At 41.5% G+C, this 22949-nt stretch overlaps 2 protein-coding genes across 3 annotated transcripts; one reads left to right on the top strand and one right to left on the bottom strand.

The window, feature by feature from the left end:
• The first annotated feature begins 3124 nt into the window (after positions 1-3124).
• On the top strand, positions 3125-7683 carry si:ch211-63o20.7 (Serine/threonine-protein kinase pdik1l-B-like). Of its 2 annotated transcripts, none has more exons than XM_041069489.2 (4): positions 3125-3262; positions 3738-4454; positions 5088-5313; positions 7017-7683. In XM_041069489.2, exons 2-4 carry the CDS (start codon positions 3747-3749, stop codon positions 7259-7261), a joined length of 1179 nt encoding a protein of 392 aa, XP_040925423.1. In that variant the 5' UTR covers positions 3125-3262; positions 3738-3746; the 3' UTR covers positions 7262-7683. The 2 variants fall into 2 exon arrangements, with proteins under 2 accessions (XP_040925423.1, XP_028998070.1); XM_029142237.3 differs by having other exon boundaries at positions 3135-3326.
• A 1727-nt stretch (positions 7684-9410) lies between these two features.
• elp3 (elongator acetyltransferase complex subunit 3) lies at positions 9411-22925 on the bottom strand. Its single transcript, XM_029142232.3, has 15 exons — positions 22738-22925; positions 22352-22451; positions 21435-21573; positions 21211-21281; positions 20992-21055; positions 20839-20907; positions 20285-20439; positions 17235-17396; positions 17022-17148; positions 13138-13331; positions 12597-12687; positions 12026-12091; positions 11728-11955; positions 11408-11489; positions 9411-11146 (listed from the first exon to the last, which is right to left on the bottom strand). Exons 1-15 carry the CDS (start codon positions 22757-22759, stop codon positions 11055-11057), a joined length of 1662 nt encoding a protein of 553 aa, XP_028998065.1. The 5' UTR covers positions 22760-22925; the 3' UTR covers positions 9411-11054.
• Positions 22926-22949: the final 24 nt, after the last annotated feature.

The raw sequence follows: 22949 nt of genomic DNA, 5'->3' as shown, positions 1-22949 counted from the left end.
TGTCGAGGATTTCCACAAGCTTCCCAACATGACTTGATTTTAGCTTTAGCTGCCTGTGAAAGTGTGCATAGCAGGCCTGAACCTGTGTGGGGTCTGATAGTGATGGATGAATTGGGTACATAGACAGAGGCCCCGGTGTGGCTGAGATAAGGAGCCCAGAAGAACAAGCAGCGGCTGAAAGGTCTGTCTGTCATTGATATCGGCGTTTCCCACCATCTGTCCAGTACCGAAGCGTGTCCTTCAATGGCCGAGAGGTGGCATTTGCCTCAATGACAGAGAGGGTTGAGCATAGCTTCAACCACATCACACTAAATCTTACAAGTCCAGTTTTGCTATAAGCATCCAAGAATTAGGTCATTTGACAATACATAATTTTTTTGTTTTTGTTTCCTTTATTAGAGATTTCATTTTTACATAATTTCCTAAATCAAGCGTCAAATTTTAGAAGGAATAATATAATTTCCAGGAATAGTCAATGAGCCTAGTAAATATAAAACGTGTCTTTCATCATAGATTAGGAATGCAAATAGTCGGCTATGTGTGTAATTGGTAATTGGTTTCTAAAACAGCTGTATCAAAATGTTAAGGCTCACACCAAACTAATTCATGCCATTCATGTGATATAATAGAAATGCATGGAAATACACTGACTAGCATTTATTGGAATGTTTCAGTCAACACTTTCCTTTAGAAAAACCACCCTGTGTTATTTCTGTATATTATTACAACGTATCCACTATCTCTAACTATTGAATATGAAAAGTATTAAAACAGAATTTGGTCAAAGAATCTGCTGCCATGGAGGCAGTTGACCACTTCAAAGACAACTTAAAGTATCCAGACCTGTCTCACATTGGAAATATGATACACCTTATAAAATAAACAAGTTTTTATTGTCTGTGTGGCAAATATTCAATTTAATATGGGTCAAAAAGGTTTTGCAAGTCATTGTACTGCTTTTCGTTGTAAAAAATAATACTGGATCAATAATGGTGCAGCTAAAAGCTGAAAGAGTTCATACAGCTGCCAGTATCTGCCCACTGTTCATTTTTAGTCCAACTCCTCATATCCTCCTTCATCATATCCAGCTAAAGTGTTTTACTGCCCTCCTCCACAACGAAAGGCAATGATGTGAGACTGAAGGGTGGGGTGCGTGTGAGAGGCCCGGGGGAGACTGCACTGCTTTATGGCTGCTCTGGGCTTTCACCTGTCAGGATACAACTGATCGTTTGTTTGCTGATTAAGAGCGGGGATGGAAATGAATTTGGGTTTGGGAGGAAGAAGAATCACATTTCAATCCTGTTTGGAATAAATCGGCGGCCACAACAGCTGCAGTACGAGGGCATCTGAAACAAAATGCCCACTTGTCCTGTAAAGACGCTGGGTTTAGTCAACAATGACATAGGGATGGCGGCAGACACCACTGTAGACCTCCCAACAAAAAGCTGGCTTAGTGAGGAGGGAAGCAATCGTTTGTAAGAGAGTGACTGCTGTGAAATTGAGAATGGGATGCTGTGAAGATGTTTACTCTTTGTGTATGGAGAGCTCAGGACAAACCTCAGGATTAAATGCAAAGGTTGTGACCTCAATCAGGGAAATAATTACTGTTGCCACTCCTGTTGGTGGACTCCATAATTAGCAAGCAAAGCCTCCACAGAAACACCATTAGTCTGAAAATAGAGGTGATTAAACCTATAACTCTTATTGGATTCATTAAGATGGTTTTGAGGGTGCCTGGAAAGCTTGATTGAATTTGTTGGGAAATTCAGTTCTGGTGATCGTGTTCTGTTCATACAAAAAGGGAATCCTAATAAATTAGCTAGCCAGAAGGTTGTCCACAGGCATCCAGGGTGTCTACATCCAGATAACTGTCAGAGCAAGTGAGATATGGTAATAGAATAGAGGGTGTTTGCTTCAAGATAAAAACAAGTCAAGTGTGACTGACTCCATATTCCTCAAGTAATGAAGAGTATTCATGATTTGAATCACTGATAAAAGCTATGGATCACATAAGAGCACGCACACACAAAAGCATGCACGCACACACACACGCACACACGCACACACACACACACACACACACACACACACACACACACACACACACACACACACACACACACACACACACACACACACACACACACACACACACACACACTTCAAAGACGCTTTTTTCTTTCACAGTGCAATGAATCACCATGTTTCCTATTATATTCTCCCGGAAGACCGCACACACACACTCTCTCTCTCTCTCTTTCACACACACACACACACACACACACACACACACACACACACACACACACACACACACGCACACACACTGGTTACACACAAATGCTGCTATCTGCCATCACCCATGATTCTGTTCCTCCACCAAAAACCAGTCGATACTGATGCAGCACCCACTCACAATGTGTGTCTATGTGTATGTGTTTTGTTCAGGCTTTTTCTGACTAAATGGACCTGCAGCAATGATGGAAGTTTGGAGTTTGGGCACTTTCAGAAGTTTTTTTTGTTAAATTCATATTTAAATGGATTCATCACAAAAACGTAGCAGGTTATAATAGACTAGTGATTCATATGCATCATACTCAGCACTTCTCTTTTTTTTCACACAATGCAGTACTGAAAAACCTCAGACACACGGAAGCACATATTTTAGTCTAATGTGTCCTGAACATAAAATTACCAAAATAGTGTGAGGACATATTATTATTCATCTCCCTTAGCAATGCAGGTCTTTTATTGACTAACCAAATGGGCTGTTAGTTCTCAAAATTCTAACCTTTTTATTAAATTATTATTTAAATAATATGAGAAAACTTAATAATGGAACGAGTTGCTACTAAATGTACATCGTAACTGAAAACTATTCGACACAGCTGCTTGAAGTATTACATGTAAGCAATTTATCACTTTGTCATGTTGAACTACATTATAGATTCTTTAAATAAATTGATTATTTGTGTCCCTGAAAACCAATAGCCCGTTTCCGGGCATTTAAAAAGAAGCAAATCAGACGTGACCCCCTACGCACATCCTATGGTGTCCTAGTTAATTCGATTCACGTGACTCTGCTGCTAACCAATCAGCGATCGCGTGGGACATTTAGTAGCCAATCACATCACACGTACGCACAGAGCGGGATGCTCCGAATTCAATGCGGAAGTCCGGGGTGTCTTAAGTTTGTTGTGCTGTTGTTTTAGCGTCAAGTTATTAGGAACGCTGCAAAATGAATTTGCTGAACCTGGCGAAGGTTTGTGGTTTGCGTTGCATGTTCAGCTGAATTTGTTGTTGCGATATAAGCGGTGGTCTTTTAGGTAAGTTTACACACGCATAATAAAGATTAGAGCTTTCGAGTAGTTAACGTTAACGGCTACAGACAGCGCCATGTTGAGTAGTGTGTAACTAACGCTAGTGTCACTGTTTGGATTCTGAATGTTTACGCACTTCGATCTTTAGATTAGCCTAGAAACACTAGGTAGCTTTTATTGCTAGATATAGATTTAGCCCACAGTTAATGTAACGGTAACTAAATTCAACGTTGCCAGTGTTATGAAGAGCTGAGTCTTCATTATTATGAAAGAAATCTTCATTTATAGGGTAAAACGTTTATTCTTGAGGGATACATTAAACTATGCCCTGTTGACAGCATTTCATTAATAGTTGCTCACCTTTACCAGTAATGTCTGACTCTATATGCTAACATTAGCTACTTTTACTTTTATCAGCTGTGAGAAATGGAGGAGCTCTACACTTTGGAGAGGGAGGTTGGCCGAGGCAGCTATGGTGTTGTATTCGATGGCCATATGGCCAAAACGGGACAGAGGGTGGCAATCAAGCGGCTGCCCTGCAGCAATCCGGAGTGCATTGAACTTTACCTCCAAGAGCTGTGGGCCATGCAAGCCACAGCCAAGAACCATGTCAATGTCATTGCTCTCCACAGCTGTCTGCTGCAGACAGGGCCAAGAAGCCTGAAACCACTAAAACCTGGCAGACTGCCTCCGCGTCTAGTAGAGTGCGTGTTGAAAGGCCGCGTGGTTAGAGCACCACAGAGCCAGGAAAGCAGCAACACCCAGTCTAACATCAAGGAGAGATCTGTCTCTAGGACCGATGCTGTCCAGGCCAAGTCAAAGCTTCAGGAAAGGAATAAATCCAACGGTCTCGATTCTACAACGCCACAAAGGCCTCAAAAGAGAGCAAGGAAGAGAGCGGCTCAGATGGAGGAGGAGCGCTGCTTAGCTCTTTGGCTGGTGATGGAATACTGCGACGGGGGCGATTTAAATCAGTACCTGCTCTCTAGACCTCCAGACTCAAAGCGAAACCACAGTGTGGTTCAGCAGCTCTGCCGTGCTGTAGACTTCCTCCATAGCTTGGGAATCACTCACAGAGACCTGAAACCTGACAACGTGCTGGTCTGTGTAACGCCAAAAGGGCCTGTTGTTAAGGTAGGCAAATTGCTAGCGTGACAGAGTATCAGATGGAATGGTATTATTAAATGTGGATTTTAGTTTGTTCTTCCCGGAGCGTTTGGATTTCATAGCAGCAGCACATTTCAAGTGCAATAAATGTAACTAAATTAATTTTGAAGTGGGCGAAAATAAAAATGCAAAGCTTCCCCATGTGTACAAAAACGATTAAAATGCAAAATATGGAGTATCGGGTGGATATCATGAGTTATTAAACTATCACTGGTGACTTGAGAAGAGGAGAATGATAATTGGTGGAGGCTTCATAAAGCTTAAGAGGTTTCTTTAACTGGTGCCAAGAAAAGGCATTCACACATGACAGCGTCCCTGTTAAGACTGGGGGTGGGTGAAATCCAAGAAACCAGTGTTTGGCATAAAATGTTTTCTCAGTAAAAGATTTGGTGTTCAATGCATCATATGTCATCAGTCACCTGTCATTTGAGACTCAGTTTTAGTCGACAGTAAAAATAATAGTAGTAGGATTAGTTTCCTATCAGAAAACCAAAAAATAATTTGTGGAAGCCTAAACTATATATGTTATAATAACTTTAGCAAGTATATAGTTACCATTACAAATAGTCGTACATTTATTTCTCCCTGTCCATTCTCTAGGTAGCAGACTTTGGTCTGAGCAAGATGAGTGACAGTGTGGTGGACGGCGACCTGAGCAGGCAGCGCTTCTCCTCCACCTGCGGTTCCGACTTCTACATGGCTCCAGAAGTGTGGGGTGGACTGACATACACGGCCCAGGCAGACATCTTCTCCCTAGGAGTGATGTTTTGGGCGGTACTGGAAAGAATCACCTTTGTGGAAGAAGGGGCTACACAGGAGCAGCTTGGTATGTCTACAGTGACACACAGCCTCTTTTCAACTCGATGTTAGTCAGTGCACAGCCCTATATTGCACAAATGTGAAATAGGAGTGTTGATATAGATTTTGTGAGATATCTTTGTCCATAATGTTCTACACCAGCTTGGGAATGACATGTTCCCTTGTGACCTGCATTTGGAGCGCTGTTGGAAAGGTTGACTGTGCGGTCAGGCAGGCTGATGATGTGTCACGCTTAATTGAGTTTGACTCAATCTACTGGCACATATTAAAAATGTCATGTACTATACATCAAGCATATATGGCACATTTCTAAATGCATAGGTAAGTCGTGATGTATGCAGTTTACATTGCCATATGGATTACATTAGCTTTAATTTAACTGTAATAAAACTTGATAATATTTGTTCCCTTATTCCACTTCAATATGTCAGGTGGGCTGTTTGCGTTGTGCAAAGCCTTAATGCAGTAAAGTCTGCAAACATCTTTGGTAGTTTGAGCATTTTAGTACAGCCCTGCAGAGAAGGGTTGGGATTTCAATCTCTCTGTTTCCTGTTTAAACCCCATGTGGTTACAGGACGAGGAAGCATCATAATGGACAAGAGCTCAGGGTCCGCTTCACTGTCCAAGAATGATGAAATGGCTGTAATACAGATGTCTCCTGTTATTCATCAGGAATGGGTCTGGCCAGTGCCGACCTGGTGGCAGGGGAATATGAACCATTACCCTCAAGTTTAGTGCCTGAAAACCTCCCTGAGTCACCGATACTCCATTAGATTAAATGAAAATAGTTATGGTTTGACGGCGAGCGGGGGGAAGGGGGTTCAGTGAGTCGAATAAAGAAAAGACGAAATGGAATTCAGCCGCTCCAATCACAATCCTCTTTGTCAGTCAGAATATGAGGAGAGGCAGCTGGAGACCGGCTCACACAAACAGATAAAATGCCCCATTATTTCACTTTATCCTCTCTCAAGACCAACACACTTATTTGGGCAGGCAGGGGAGCAGCGAGGATACAGTGACGGAGCAAGGCACAGGCTTTTTGTTCAGTCAGATTAGGGAATCACAGCTGACCTTTAGATACTATACTTTATTGAAGTGTGCTGATCCCTCATCAAGGGAAGAGTACTGACCTGACACTAACAGAGCGTCATTAAAATTAATTTATAATCTCTAGTAAACGCAGATAGAAGAAATCCTCTTTCATATTGTTTGAGAAGTTTTATGGAGGTAATTTCCTCCCTTTCTTTTCATTAACCTGTACTTTTTTAATAAATCCTGTAGTGTAGAAATTGTCAGTTTTATCTAAATGATTCTGATCTTCAGTCCAAACTCAAAGTATTAATTTCATATTAACACGTCTTAGCACTTCAACTTTGGTCCTAGTTAAAGCATGGTGTTTAAAGCTGGTCCCACTAAAATGTTTGGCTAGTCAGTTTTGTTTTGTGCGTTCTTTGTGTCTATTATCTAGCTGCCAGCAGCTGTCATTTATAGATCAGTGAATTGGTGTGAACCTATTGGTAGGACTGTGCATGATGATGGAAAAAACAGAGACAAAATGATCAGAGTGCTACTAGTATGCACTTGCACTCTATCAGCAGTTACACATCTGGTCTCCAATACACACAACACAGGCTACAGACTCAGACCTGATCTAACTATCATTCTGTGCTTTGACTCAACCCTTTTCCTCGCTTGCATCTCTCCCATCAGGTGCGTACGTGTGCAAGAGTCGCCTGGGCTGGTTGATGCCACTCGGTGAAGCTTTATGGGAGAACGCGGACCTCCAGCTGTGCATCCCTATGAAGTTTAAAAGAGCACCTCCGCTGCCCCCGCCTCCTGGTCCAGCCATGTGTGCCCTGCTGTTAGACATGCTTGCGTCTGACCCAGATGCCCGTCCTCTGGCGGAGCAGCTAGAGTCCAGAGTGCGCTCTGCTCTCAAAGAGGACTCCAACTGACACAAAGCGTGCTTGATGAAACACAATGGCTGAAACCCCTTCAGGGAAATATTGACTGTGGACTCATGACTGCAGTTTGCCTCCACGGGAAAGTGAGCATCAAAATATATGTTTATAATGGAGTATAGGTGCTTTGGAAACAGTTTATAAGCAACACAGGAAACCACATAAAGGGAAAATAGCAGTGAACTGAAAGAGGTCAAAGAGAGATAAAGACCTGACATCCTTTAGTGAAAACCAGCCCACTGACCTTGGACCTGCAGGCACTACAGACAAACACTCTATTATATTCCATCCTACAGACATCAGGCTGTTGTGTTTTGGTGTGTGATTGGAATAGAAAGTAGGGGACTGATTCTATTTCACATATTGGATCTATAGTGTTTTTTTGGCTTTCAGCTTGCTTTAGTTTTATTTGTGGTCATTGACTGTTAAATACATGTTGCGGTCGAGGGAAAAAGAAGCCAGGAATAAGTGCAATGTGATCCCCCCACCTGCCATTACACTCTCCTGGGTGTGTGGGCAAAGTGAAAAAGGGGGGAAATGCCCTTCCTTTTTCATATTGCCACTGCCCCATAAGTCTGGCAAGATTGGGAATCCACATGAGACATGAAACAGGAGCCCGTAGTATCACAAAGCCATTAAGTCTAGGAATAAACACAGCTTTTAATCTAATAAGTGCTGTTGTATGAACACACAGTATTTTATATGATGACTTGTTAGTTCTGCTCCAAATATAATGTGTAAATAAGTTGTAGATAAGAATTAGCAATATTGATCTCAGGACTGCAGTTGCATTGCACTACCAGTATGAATCTTTCTGTTTATCTGCTGTATATTTTATTATATAAGTGTGTAGAATTGTGAAGCTTTGCTCAAACCATACAACTGAGTGATTTACAGGTTTGGCAGCGTGTGACCACAGATGACTAATGATCACTAATACCGTCCACTCAGACAGGAAATTAAAGCCAGGCATTAAAATTGTTGCTGATCCACAGAATTTAATACAGGTCATCAGTCTTGGTACTGGACAGTTCATATCTCTGATGGCTGCCTGTTTCAGAATCCTTCTACTCACATACCCAAAAGAAAAGCTGTATCATTAGTGGGGTCCTGAATTTTAAATAAAGAACAAATGTTATTTGATTGTTAAAGTCAGCATTTTGACCCCACAGAAAAATAAATAAATAAATAAATGTAGCGTTAACTGGGAAGCAACCACCCTACCATTTCCTCCACCTGTCCTTGTGATAAAGCTGTCGAGCTCAGCAGTGTCTCAGGCTGTGGGCACCGCGGGGATAAGTGGAGATTTAAGCCAGCGCTGCCAGTTCACCTCACCTCTGCTCCCAGCTTCATGAGGTTGTCTTTAACCTTTACCAGCATCAGCCCCCCCCTCCCTCTCCACACTCTGCCGGGCAGCCATTAGCCTCAGGTGACCTCTGACCTCCATACCGTCATGACTGTATAGCGGAATGGAGAGTATGTTAGATGTTATGGCACGAATGTGTTAACATTTACTCATTTATGATTCATAGTCTGTTTGACTCCGGCAGATTGAGTTCAGTCAAGTTGCACTCTTCAGGACCTTAACCTGTGTTCTTTGACTTGCTGCATAAATATCTAAATCAATATATTGGGGTCACATGCATTTGGTGACAAAGAGACAGTGATTTCAGCCTTTTAAAGGATTAGGATCACATTAGGAAGGAATCAATGTATACTTAGTATGGACAGGATGAATGATTGCACTTATTGTACAAATCGTACTGTGTATCGCGTTTACACACACGACAGGATGTCTCTTTGACAAAACACTTGTACTGTTTTGAATTTTTTTTAAAACAGTACAAACAAGGGCCCATATCAACACTACTTGCTGTATTCATTCCTGTCCAAACCAATTCTTCTTAAATTTTACGCCATTTAACATCTACTGGTAGTAGTAGAATGTTTTATTATTTAAAATGTCCTCCACACACGCAGCAAAGTCCCTTAAATTTCCCCAGAAGCTTCCTGATGAACTGAAAAGGTTCCAGTAGTAGATGCTGATCTTTGAGGCTCTATGACCTCCACTTTTAATTACTTCCTTATCTGAATTTGAACACCAAAGTTATGGCAAGTGAAATTAGATTATTCAATTTGAAAATGAACTGGTACAGTTTCATTTTTATTCCGTAACTTCAATGACAAGTAAAAACAAACTAACATTATTTACAGAGATAAAGTAGAAAGCTAAGCTTTTGTCTCTGGCCTCACTGATATTTTCAGTAGGCGCTTCTTGCAACCTTCATTCAGTTCAGTAACCTGCTACGCTTCTCCTCATATTGCAGTAAAGATTAGGCTCTGCCTCCTCTACAGAAAAAAAAAGAGAACAGACTCAGCGATTCCAGGCGGGGGGCGGGGGAGTCCTTTCAGATTTCACAGCTGATAGCAATAGTAAGCAAGCATAGAGAAGAAGGTTGAAAGTGGCCAATTCCTCACTGCGTCAGGACTGCAACACCAAGACGCAGCACAGCACAGCAGTCACGACACAGAGCCGCTTCCAGGAAATTACGCATGGCCGTTCTGCTCCACTCGCTCCGTGCAGTTGGAATCTAGGACTTAATTTGCTGCCTGATTGTTCAGCACTTTATTGCTACCGATTATTCAAACAACACACCCTTTCCAGTAACAATGTGACTGTGTACTGCGTTTAGTCAGTGGTCAACAGACAGGTAACTGATAGAGATGTAACTGGAAAGGCTGTGTCAAATGAACCGGTAAAGTGCTCTCACAGGGCAATCACCAGGAGGCTCCTGCCAGGGGCTGCCATCTTCCGACACTATGGAATCCATTACAGAAGCTCCCGCTGTTCTTATGATGTGGGGATCTTCAGGACGATAAACCGGCCGGAATTTAGATTTGAGATGTCTCGCAAAGATTTCTGTAACATCAATAGTTGCTCACAAGGCAGAACATAAATCATGACTGAAATATACTCGAGTTGTGTGTTTGAGCTTTTGGAATCCGGTGGAAAAACGCAGCCAGACAAGGCATGACTGGAAAACAAGTAACAGGATTAACTGTGGGGCTTTAAAAAGCAAATTTATATAACGCTAATATTCAGTTTCCTGTTCTATAAATCAAAAGTGGGCAATAACACAATGGCTGCCCAGTGAAGACACTTACCACTGTTCATTCAGCCACTGCCAGCCATTAAATGCCCGACCCATAATGGGTTCCTATTTAATTGCAACATAAATTTGATTAACTCCAATCGTGGAGCTAAACTGCTTTCAGATCCTAAACCAAAACCGGGATCGAGAAACAAAAACACGCAAGGGACAGCTGGACATGACGTGTGGCGTGTGAGCAGAATTAAAAATGCCTCAGGACGAAGCTTTTCGTTGTCCAGCTGAATCAGTTCCAGTCTGGAAAGCTAAAAAAGCCAAATGATGTCACAGATCGGTTCTTTTTTAGAATGTACAGCCATTCGTCCTCACCAAGTCTACTTCAGTACTGAATGTTTACACCTCAAACCCGCACTCAGGCTTATTAATGAGATGCTGCTTTTATTCCTATATAACTTGAGTAAACGCCTTACGTAGTCTCTGTTTCCTTATCTAAAACATGCAGAGGAGAAGCGCTGCAATGTGTGCAGCAGATAAAAGCGGCAGATGTACTGACTGAAGGGAAAAAGCCAATTATTATCTCCTCTGATGCTTGAAAAGCAGAATCAAGTCCTGTGAATACTGTCCTGATAAACAAAACGGCGCGTGTTTGTGTATCCAGATAAAAACATTGTCCTTGTTTAATCCATTGCGGGTCCGTACAGGTCCTTCACCATGTATGGTCCCTCCAACTCATAGCCCATCTTTCTGTAGTAGTTCCTCGTTCCAACGCCTGCAGAACATAATAGACTTGGTTTAATAAAAGGTCACAGCAATGCAACAGTCTTAAGTTCAGTACAAATTGTTATGTAAAATTATTATTTAGTGTTTTGTGTTTGAGGTTCTCACTCTTTTATGTTTCTACATTTGGCTTGAAAAGGAGTTTCTCCATAAATGGTCCTTACTGATATCAAATCTAAAACAGCCAGTTTACGTTTATCTTCAAACCGAGATTAGCTTGAGTGACGCGCTACTGGACTGTATTGTTGCTCACCTGAGATAACGGCCAGTTTGCAGGAGCCGTGTTCATCTCTGGCGATTCTCTCTGCCTCCTCCATCAGCATCATACCAAAGCCCTGGCAGAGAAATCATCAGAAGTCTTAAAATCGGTTCATTTTCGCAACATCTTGAACAGTTTCTCCTTAATTTTATGGTTAATCTCAGTGTCTCTGTTATTTCTTCCAGTCTGGCGAGAGCAACAGAATTTACAAAGGCGAGACTAACTTGGAAAGCAATCACATTCACAGCTGGTGGAAAAATCAAACACTGTTTTACGTAGATTCTGTGTGTGTGTGTGTGTGTGTGTGTAACCACCTGATGCTGGAACTTGCTGGGGTCTCTGCTGCTGACAGGGACGACGCTGCCGTACACGTGCAGCTCGCGGACAATTGACACGCCTCCTTTCAGCTCGGGCCGGAACGACTGTGGGGAGCAGCGCCGCAGACGCAGCAGGCCGATCAGGATGTCCTGCTCCGGGTCCTCGTAGGACAGGAAGGTCTCCCAGCTGCCGTTGGCCACGTAGTCTCTGCGCACCAGCTCCACCTGAACACACATGTCCATCACTAAAAGGTAGACTTTAGGTTTTTTTTTTACTCTGTCACCAGCTCATTACCTGATAAGGCCGAACTTTGTGGTGTATCTCCTGAATGCCCACTTCTCGGGTTCTCACGTCTCGACACTGCACACACAGTACACTATCTTAAAAACATCATGATGAAGCTGGTTTAGTTTCTTAGGAGATGTGGGGGGAAAAGGGTGTTTTTTGTATAGTATGTATGTTTCAGCCTGATCAATAACTGCCTTGGTGGTTTCTTAGCTAGCGATTCTGTCAGGTGCACCCGTTTTCAGCTTGGATGAACTTGGGGGATCTGCATGTACTGAACTCCTGTCACCTACGTCTTCCTGTGAACATAAACTCAATAAACGTGGGAGCTTAGGAGGGAAGGTGCTCCCATTCGCCGCTCCAACAGCTCTAAACTATACCCGAGAGGTTTTTATTCTGTCATCGATCACAGCGCTGTATGCTAATTATTCTGACAGTCAGCATTTGTCTGTTGGCAGCCACTGGGCTTTGACTGGACTTGTTTGGATCGCATCCCAGCTGGAAGACTCCATTAGCTCCCGTACTGGAAATAAGCTGATGCTGAGTCTTTAGGTTTAATAGGTTTAATAGGGAGTCTCACCTCGGTGCCCATGTCCTTCATCCGGGCCAGTGCCAACTCTCGCAGGTTGCCGTGCTCCACTCCAGAGCTCACAAGTGGCATTGGGATGTCCCTGGTGGGAGGAGCAAAAGCCGGAATTAGGAAGAAAATATTTTACAAAAGGGATGATTACAGCTATAAAATATACACATCTCAGGACCATAGTACATCCAACATACATACATTAGATTCATCATTCATAGTGTAAAATTAGCCTTACCTGTAATCTATTAATTAAAAAGGACCTTAACTGATTTACTTTAAAGCTGCATGAGGATCACTTTGGTCACTAGAGGGCACAAACTCACACTAACCACAACCCTGTCATCTTTCTAACCTGTTACATCTGTAGACTGACACATCTGGGACATCCAAAAACAGTAGCATACTATGCCCAGGTATGAATCATTTCCAACTAACCTACATCCCAGACACAGCTGAATCAGAGATACAAATGTAATGCATCTCTAAAGCATAATAACCTGTGTATATGCAGCCCCCTGATCCCTATTCATCGTCTTACCTCTGCACACGGTACACTCGTGTCCAAGGTGGAACCAGTGCCAGGATTCTTGCCACCAGGTCCACCAGTGCGCTGGGGGAGTAGCTCTTGTAGCGACCAGTCTTCCAGAGCTCATACAGGCCCGTGCCGCGGATCACCAGGGTCGGGTACAGCTTCAACCCATCGGGACGAAACGCAGGGTTCTCAAAGAACTCCTGCAATAAGCCAACAGATTTATAAACCAATGCAACCAACAGCTGAACCAATGGACTTTATTTCTGTTATAATAAATTATTATGCCGCTGCTATATCTAGTATATATCTAATATTACAGTAAACGTTGCATTTAAGTCAAGTGCAGTGGCTTTGACTCCTGAAAGCAGACTCTAAAACAGAAATCAAACACGAAGGCATGGTTGCAGCGGTTTACTGTGGGATTTCCAGGCACCCTCTGACTATTGCGACCGGAACTGTGAAGATCTGGAATTGAGGCGCATTCTTCAAAATAGGCCACATTATCAGTATCTCATAATCTCTTTCCCCTGTCATAGCTCATAATCACACAAGGACACGTCCCACACGGCCCACGTGCACTAAACCCAAAGGAGAAGGGCGACGTCGGATGGACAAATGAAGCATTGATACAAAGAAGAAGGAGACTATGTTTGGGTTCCCGTTTTGGATTGCATATCAACAACCCATGGTGGTTGGTGGAGAGGGGACCTGTTAAGGTTTCCTCCCCTCGGGATGGGCAGCATCTGTACATGAGAGATAAGTGAGAGAGGATCTCGGGCTTGGAGGAAGTTGTAATCGAATTTCATTATCAGGGTATCCATGGCAGTAGACGCAAGGAGGATGCAAAGCTCTCCTACCACTTCCCTCAGCCTGCTGCAGACTGTGGTACAACTGACGAATCACAGTTTAAAAGAAAGGATGCTTGAATTAATGGTAATAATTGTGGATTTGCTGTGTTGTACCAAAGTGCGCGACTGCTGATTTGCTGCTAGATTAGTTGGCTTGATAGACTTTTGTTATAGCACCGCACAAGCACATCTGTAGGTCACAAAGGTAGTTTGTACAAGATGATGCAACCTCTGTATCAAATCTGGAACCTTGTGTGAGCTGAACTGACACATTGTTGTATTGCATAGAACTGTATATAATAACAAATTGCAGCCTCCTCTTTTCTTTCTATGTATAAAACAGAATGGTAAAGGTCCAATGTTTAAACTATACACTGCGTTTCCTGCTTCGCTTCCTCGCAGTGAAATACTGCTGAACCAGCAGTACCAAGTGAAATTCAAGCATGATCTTAACAAAGTAGGAACTAAACCATCCATCCTTAAAATGAAACTACAGATGTATCAGCTGAAAAACCTATGGGAATTTAAACTAGGGCCAAGATTAAACTTATATACTTAAGTTTTATATATATATAAGTTATATACTTAACTTATAATATACTAAAGCATACTCCAGCAGAAATATAAATGAATTTGTGAATGAAATCAAATCTAATTAAAAATGCATAATAAATATTTAAAAAAATCTTTCCCCATTTTGGCCAATATTTCAGATTCTCCATTGGTTCAAGTTCCTGCTTTCTCCAACCAGACTATTCCTGGAAGTTAGAGCTGTTCATTTTAGAGATCTACAAAAACAATCCTGAAATGCTAAGTTTGGATCCCACAGTAAAGATGTGAAAGAACCTCCATATTTTTCCCACTGACTAGCAGGAAATGTGTCACAGGAGATGAGATGCGATCACATCGGGAGAATGCGCATACGGGTCTGAGAAGTCTGGAGGAGAGAGGGAATATGCACAGATGAAGTGACGGGAGAGGGGGAAAACGAATGAAAAGAAAAGTTACGACTGGATGGGAGATGTAAGAGAGAACGTATCAGCGGGTGAAGAAGAGCAGGAGGGAAGCGAGATAAACAGGGCGACCGGGGAGAGAAATACTGACACAAAAGAAAGAAATTAAGCCCAGGGAGAAGACAAGTGACAGGACATTTTACAGGAAGAGGCGAAGAGAGGCTGAGGACACACATTCAATATGTTCCCCCCTCACTTTGACGACCCGACGCTGGCCGCATCATCACACGCACTGAAACTTTTGTCAGTGAGAAACAAAGCAGTCATTCACGTTCAGGACACTGAATGCACCTCCAGCGCCTCCGCCTCTACACACGGAGGCGCTGTGCATTAGTGCATTTGAGCAGACACGCTGTGAGTGAGACTACAGAACAGGGTCAGAACCTGTATGTTCAAGCTGGTAGCATCACCGTTGCTATGTTAAAAAAGAATAGGATGAACTACTTCTGGTCACTGTACTACATAATCCAGACTGTACACCAATTTACAGAAGATCATTACATAGGAGCAGATTTTATAATCATAAAAAGTCACATTTTGTCGCAACTGGTGACCCAACACACAACTGGAATCAAATCACCTTGTGTCTCCTGGCCCTGAGCGACTGACTGACACATGTTGAATGGAGTGACGGGGATCTGTCAGTCACACCTGCGCTAATTAAGAATACCGATTCTTTCCCTTTGTTGTGTTCGTAAGCACTTGTTTGCGTTTTAACGGTGTGAAAACAACCCAAATGAGCTGCCACTGCACACGGCCTCAGGCTGAGTCTTCATTTACACCCAGCAGTCAGGCATGTTGGGAGGAAGCTCCGTCTTGATTCCGCACATTCATATTATAGCTGGGTTCCCAATCAGAGCGGCAGAGTGTTCCTGCTGTTGAGGAGCGTCTGACAGGATTTTCTATCGAGGCACATCGCAGTCGGGACCAACCACGACTCGACTGACGCGGCTTTTACCCTTCTATTTTAAGACGCCACTGGTAGGACTCACTTGTTACTATACCACTGTGAGATAAGTAGTAATGACGCACTCTGATGCAAAACGCTCGATAATGTCACTAACAATAAACATAACAATCGACTTGGTGCAGAATGTTTATAAGGATTATTTTTAGCTGGAAGGTTTTACTTTTGTTTTGTCATCAGTAAAGAAACTTTATACACTTGAAATTCAGAAGACTAAACTGTATCTTTGGTTTTGTTGTTTAAAGATTTAATCATTTCTGTGTCATGAGTACAATGTATAGTAACCTGTTGTCAATGAGCACAGACACTGTAATTGGACTACAACAACAAACCCAACTCCAAAAATTACAAATCATAAACTCTCACGCAGTTTTGGGCTCAAAAACATCCACTACACTCTGAAAAATGCATTTGCTGCTTTTTTACTGCAATGATTTTGGCTACGACAGGACAACTGTTTCATAGGACTCTACACTAATGCATTGTTCTTACAGCACACTACAGTGTGGGAAGCGGATGAGAGCTGTTGTGTGAGTATTGTATGTATGCATTGATTATTACAGTGAGCGCACATCTGCAGAAGAGCTGGTGCGCAGACAGTGCGGCCATTACTATATTATATTATATACTATATGGTGGTCGGGGCTCAACAGTGGGTGAAGACACCTCCTTCTAGTGTTAGAAATCTAATCTAATCCTAGCACCACTCCATTTTAATAGCACCACAAGCTCCCGCTGTCTCTGTAGTAATGCTGAAACCAAGCGTCTTGGAAAAATCTGCAGCATGTGACACCATTTTTCTTTCTTCCTATTTTTAACAACTATTATTAATCTGTCAAACAGAAGCAAACATGCCAGATGATTTATTTGTGGTGACACCAGTAGAGCTCTGTGATATAATAAAAAAAATGCAATGATGACATTGAGACACTGTGGCCTGATGGTCTTCATTTTTGTTTTGCTCGTCTTTGAAGTCATGGTTTATTATCTATCTGTGCCTCTTCATAGGTTTTGGTTCAAAATCTCATATCATCAAACTAATACCATCCTGTTCACACTTACAATGAACTGCTCCACGTCCCTCTCCATGCCCACGTTGGGCAGGTCCGGCATCATGTGGGCGACCACTTTGAAGCCAGCGTCTTTTGCCAGGTGGAAAGACTCGCACACGGCTCGTACTGTGTGCCCTCTGAAACCAGATGCAAAAAAATTTGAAATGATGCTTCAATAAACCAACTGCTACCTTTGTAAGTGTCCTTCCCCAGGCCTGCTGACCTGTTGGTGTCGCGGGCCACGTCTTCATACACACTCTGTACGCCGATCTCCAGCCTGGTGCAGCCGTAGCCCAGCATGTCGCTGAGGTGTCTCTTCAGGCAGTAATCAGGGCGCGTCTCGATGGTGATTCCCACACACTTGGTGTTACTGCGCTCGGAGTATCTGCGGGAGGAAACCGCATCATTATCTGCTGATACCTACCATAATAACATTCTTTACGTTTCACTCTCACCAACTACACTGGAGGGCTGGAAATGCTGGGATCATTTACCAACAGCAATTTACGTGCTGCACGGTTCATTATTCCGGCAGCTAACGCTAAGCTCACATTAAAGGCAAACTAATGCAATAAAAAAAAACAGATGACGGCAAAAAACTAAACTAAATGTTTGTTATGCAGAAATGTTAAATGAGATATTAATGAATGTTTGTGTCAAAAGGAAGTTAAATACACTTTGGTGTTGTTTATGCAGTTTATTATTAATAATACAGTTTAGCTACCAAGGTTAAATAAAGTAAAATAAAGCAACTTCAATTCAAAGAAAAATGCGTCATTAGGATTAGCATTTTATGAACATTGTCTTTTCTAGTGATGAACCTCACTGACTCTACAGGAAGTTCTCAGAAGCCTTTTTAGGTTCTTTCGGCTATTCTCATTGGTGTTACTTTGCATCTGCAGACAGCAGCTGTTAAAACTAAACATGCTACTAGACCAGCAGATGAAGCTAGCAGGTAGTTGTTAAATGTCAAATTGAACAGATAATGATCAAATGTTGGCAGGGGTAGGGCGAGGGTTAGCTCAGGAAGCTGACCCAAATGGACTAAATAATGCTTTTACAGTGTGACAGTGGAGAAGTGAATCAAAAGTAGTTCCATTTGGAGCAACTATGTATTGTTGTATTTTTCCTTAATTGTCCGTTTTCCCAGTCAGTAACATTAAGGATCCTCTTATTAAAATAATGAATGTATTAAGAGAGTAGGCAAATATTAGTCAATATTGTAGCTCAACTATTTTGCACAAGATTTCTCAGTAATATTTCATGTTTCCATAATATTAGTTTCATACTGAGCCACCGCTGGCTTTAAATTAACTGATGTCATAAATGTAATGTTTATGTCTTTGCGCTGTCAAACAATTTACATGAATTTGCATCACGCTGATTAAATATCAGTGGCAACAAGCCTTAAATCAGGTCTTATTGGTTTCGCCACCATTAGCCTGGGCTTAAACCTTTGTAACTCATCTCTCCTTAAGTTTCTTAAATGTATGCACAAACAGCAGCAGGTCTGATGACTAAACAATGAGGCATCAAACGAAGTAGCCAGATGTAAAAACCGAGCAGAGATTTCCCAGTATATGTCTCATCTTCCGTAAATGAAATCTCGAGATAAAAGGCTATTTAAGTTGCTGATCGAAATCAGAGAAAACACCACGAGCCACCAGACAGACAGATCTCATCTTGGAACAGCAGCCAGCTGTCATTTTCTCCACTCCAGCTGCTCCAATGACCATTAGCTCCCTTCATGCCAGCTCTTACGCTTTCCGATTCCGTATCTGCTGGCAATAAACATCCATTTTTTTACAGTCCGCTGGCTGATTTACAAAAATTACAGGGGTTTATGCTCCAGGGAGGATGATCAGATTGTATGAGATGAATCAATAAAAAGTCTATTATTGTAGGCGATTATCTTGAGGTGCCTTGCTTACGTGACCGGATCAGCATCCGCCCGGGTGAGCATGGAACAGCAGAGACGCAAGCATCCTCGCACACCGTCTTTGAGAAACAAAACTCTTAATACCGCTCACACAAGCACACACACATGGCACACACAGATAACGGCTGTCCCCACCTAAACCAAGTGCCTCCCGCTTCCCAAACTGACCAGCAGCCACCACAATTACTGTAATCACAGAATCTAAACGAAGGGTGCTGATAGCAGAGCAGGTCAAATTCAGGCACACTCACACCTAACAGCTTGCCTTGACACACAAATAGAATCTCACACTCAACGCACACACACATGTACGCGCACACACACACTGGGCTTTTGGCTCTTATCGGACTTTAAGGAAGTAAACAGCCCCTGCTGACAAACAGCCTACGTCCTGTGAAAAGCCATTATTTGGTCCAATTGTCTGTATGACGTCTTCAGCAAATGGGTATTTCTACTTTGACTTTGAATCTTCTCCAAGTCATCTATAAAGCTGCTCTTCATCCATACTGAGCAGACATCGGCCCCATTTTCATTTAAAGCGCCCCTAACTTACTAAGCGAGAAATCGATGAAAATAACTGAAGAGGACTTACTGAGAGTGCCTACAGTTAGATTCAATTATTTTGCTGGCCTCATTCAGCTGTTTAAGCTGTGGAGATGCTCATGATATCCTAATTTCCTAAAGAATATATGATGATTAGCGAAAGAAAGCATATTGTTTAATTTTTGTAAAAAAATAGACAATGTTACAACTTAATTTTAAGATAATTTTTCAAGATAATTTTGAAACTTTTGTTAAATAGTCATAATTAAATAATTAATACAATAGAACACAGGAATAAACTAATCTCCAAATATATATTAAAAAAACACTATGGTAATAAAGATAAATTATAGAATATCAGTATAGATTAATTAAAATTTTATTTTAATTTTTTTTATTTAAAAATAATTTAAATTATAAATTATATAATGTATACATACTATATAAGTAATATAGTGTAAAAAATGTATGACTTTAGAGAAAAAGCTTCATATGGTAGAACAGCGACCTCTGCTGGAGGCTGTTGCGTGATTACAGCATAGAGGAACATTAAATTATGTGTAATAATCGAGAAGGCAGAAGGCAGAAATTCAAATTAGATTATATTCCCCTAATGCAAGAAAATAAATACTTCAATAAAAGTATCAGAAACTAAAAAAAACTTAAACAAGTTAGAAAAGAATTACCTAAAAGGTTATAAAACCTTCAGATGCAGACAGATTTGAGCTACACACACAGTGCAATACAGATGTGTATATGCACACATATACACAAAAAAAACTTTGTGTTACCTGACAGCTTCTGCCACATTGTTGGAAGTGTGTCCTGAGAGGGCATCGTGCAGATTCCTAATGAAACTATCCCGATACTCCTCAGGCAGAGCCATAAAGGTCCCGCCCATCACGATAAACTCCACCTTGTCAACACTGTGACCCAGCTGCTTTAGCTGCAGAACACACAAAGAACACAGAATTTTTTACATCTGCAGAAAACGTTCAAAGAAAACTGCCCAAAAGTAAAAATACTATGTTGCTTCCAGACAAAACTTAATTACAACCATTGATACTATTCTGTAAGATTTGAATACAAGTTTGTGACAATGAAAAGGCAGATAACTGTGGCAAATTGAGATTCAGGCTGTTTTAAAGAATGGCTGTTCTCTGTCATAGTAAAAGCCATGAAGGATTATAATTTATAAATGTATGCAATTAAAGCCATGGCTCCCTTGAGGCTCATTAGAGGGAATAGTATTTATAGCAACATGCATCTTATTACATACAGGTAACAAATTCCACAGCTGCTAAAGAAGCACATCTCCAAGTTAGACACAGGTGTACATACTGACCTGCTCCACTCGATGTCTGGTCTGAAGGTAGGGGTCATAGCGTGCTCGAATGGCTCTCATGGAGGTAGGCTAAAGCAAAAGGAAAGAAAATGACTAAAAAAAGAACTCATGTCATATTTAGATACTGAGAGAGATTCATTAAGATGACCTCACCTCATAGCCAGTGTAAGACTGTGTGGAGTACTCGAAGTCTGAGTCTGGACCACCAGGACAGTAGCTGTCAGAGAAAATGAAAATAGAATAATCCAAAGCGCTGTACTTTACATACATTAACATGAACATAACGTCTGTATGGAAAGCAGTATCTTTCTAACACGTTTAATTCTGTGCAAACCCAGTTCATGTTAGAACACTAAAAAAACACTAACTTACACACATATGTTTCCTGTAAAGCTGATGTGAGGACATCGATGTGGCTTGCACATCACAGCCACCACTGCGATCTGCAAATGATACACATGGACATTTTAACAGCCACCATCACATTCTGTATTTAGTTTACTTAAAACTAAAGTCATTGAAATATGTAACCACTGTATTAACCTTTACCCACTTATTAACATTAACATTCACATTATTAGATAGCAGGTACCTACCCCGCTGGCAGTACGGATGGGTTTGGCCTTCAGTTTGGGCACCAGAATACGACGATATTGAGGGGGAACAGCAGCGATGATGTCCACAAGTCGAGGCTGTGCTTCAAGTCCATATTTAGCTGAAGTCTTGGTCTTCACTCTGTTTAAAATTAGGTTACACTGATGACTGCTAGAGAAATGTGTCAGTACCTCAGTGAATATGTTAATGGTAACCTGATGTTCTGCTGGACAGGGGTCAGTGCTTAGCAAATGTTTTTTTACTGTAGGTTGAAGCTTTATTCATTTAATAATTGCACTTGAAAGTCATACATAGCATATTGTGTACCTAACTCTAGGGAGGATCCCAAGGGCCCATCTTAAAAGCTTTAAACTAGGACTTGATATCCTCTTTTGATGTTTGCTTGGGATGAGGTTTCTGTAGTAAAACCTTTTTTCAGGTTTCACTTTGCCTGAATGCAGGACATTTGAGAGACCTAACAGATGCTGTCAATTATCTGTGTTTCTTTAGCCATTGGCTGCCTAACAAAAAATAATGTGTCTTATACTGTGTAGGTGTTAGCTAGTTGTGCTGTACAAGGGTTTACTCTCAACACTTACTCAACTTAACCAGATTATGTTACAACAACTTTTGCAAGAAGGGCACAAGAAAGGTCTGATTCTGATGATTGTAGTTCTGCTTTGTGGTTTGTTAAATGAATTCAACTGTTTTTCTTTTGTGACATTTCTTTAACAAAATCTGCTTAATGGCTGTCATTTAGTGTTATTTTCTGTTCAAATGCTATGACATTTCCTTAACCTCTAAACAATTGCTGTTTGTTTGTTACTTTGTTTGATTTGACCCAGTGGTGACTAAACTAGGTGGTTAGTTTGTCTTGCGTAGTTTAGTGAAGTAATATGCTCATAAGCCAAACTCTTACTTGTTGAGATTTATGTCTTTGCCTTGTTCGTGAGCTTCAACAAGCTGCTTAATGACATCAGCAATTGTCATCATCATCAGCTCAGCTTTGCTGAGGTCGCCTGAGAAAGACCAAAACTCCACTTAAGTGACATTCACCGTTTTACAGCATTACGTTAGTAGCTAACTATTAATAGCTAGCAAGACAGTAATTATTTTAACTTCCCAAAAGAACATATTAACATTTCTCCAGCCAGGCTATTACTAAGTGGAAAGTTTAAAAAGAACTTAGCGTAGTTATATTACTGTCACTTTCAAGATGAAGGTAGAATGCACTTAGTTAGCATTAGCAATGAGTAGCTAAAGAGAGCTATTTTATGAATATTAACCGCTTAGTCGCACACTTACTCTTTTTCTTTGGTTTTCCCATTATTTCCGTCAGGCACACAGTCTAAAAACAAAACGGGCAAAAGCTATTTTAAGGATTTACATCTGTTCTTTCAACCCAAAGAGCTGACAGAAATAGTAAACAACTCCACGTTGCATCCAAAGACGGCAGCTGCCGTGCGGCGTATTAAAGTGTCGCAAAATATCTTAAACGAGGTTCTTCCTGTGGTTAA

The sequence above is a fragment of the Betta splendens genome, chromosome 24 (genome assembly GCF_900634795.4).
Source record: "Betta splendens chromosome 24, fBetSpl5.4, whole genome shotgun sequence".
Lineage (NCBI taxonomy): Eukaryota > Metazoa > Chordata > Actinopteri > Anabantiformes > Osphronemidae > Betta > Betta splendens.
Note: the sequence above shows the minus strand (reverse complement) of the source record. Positions and strands in the feature narration are given on the sequence as shown.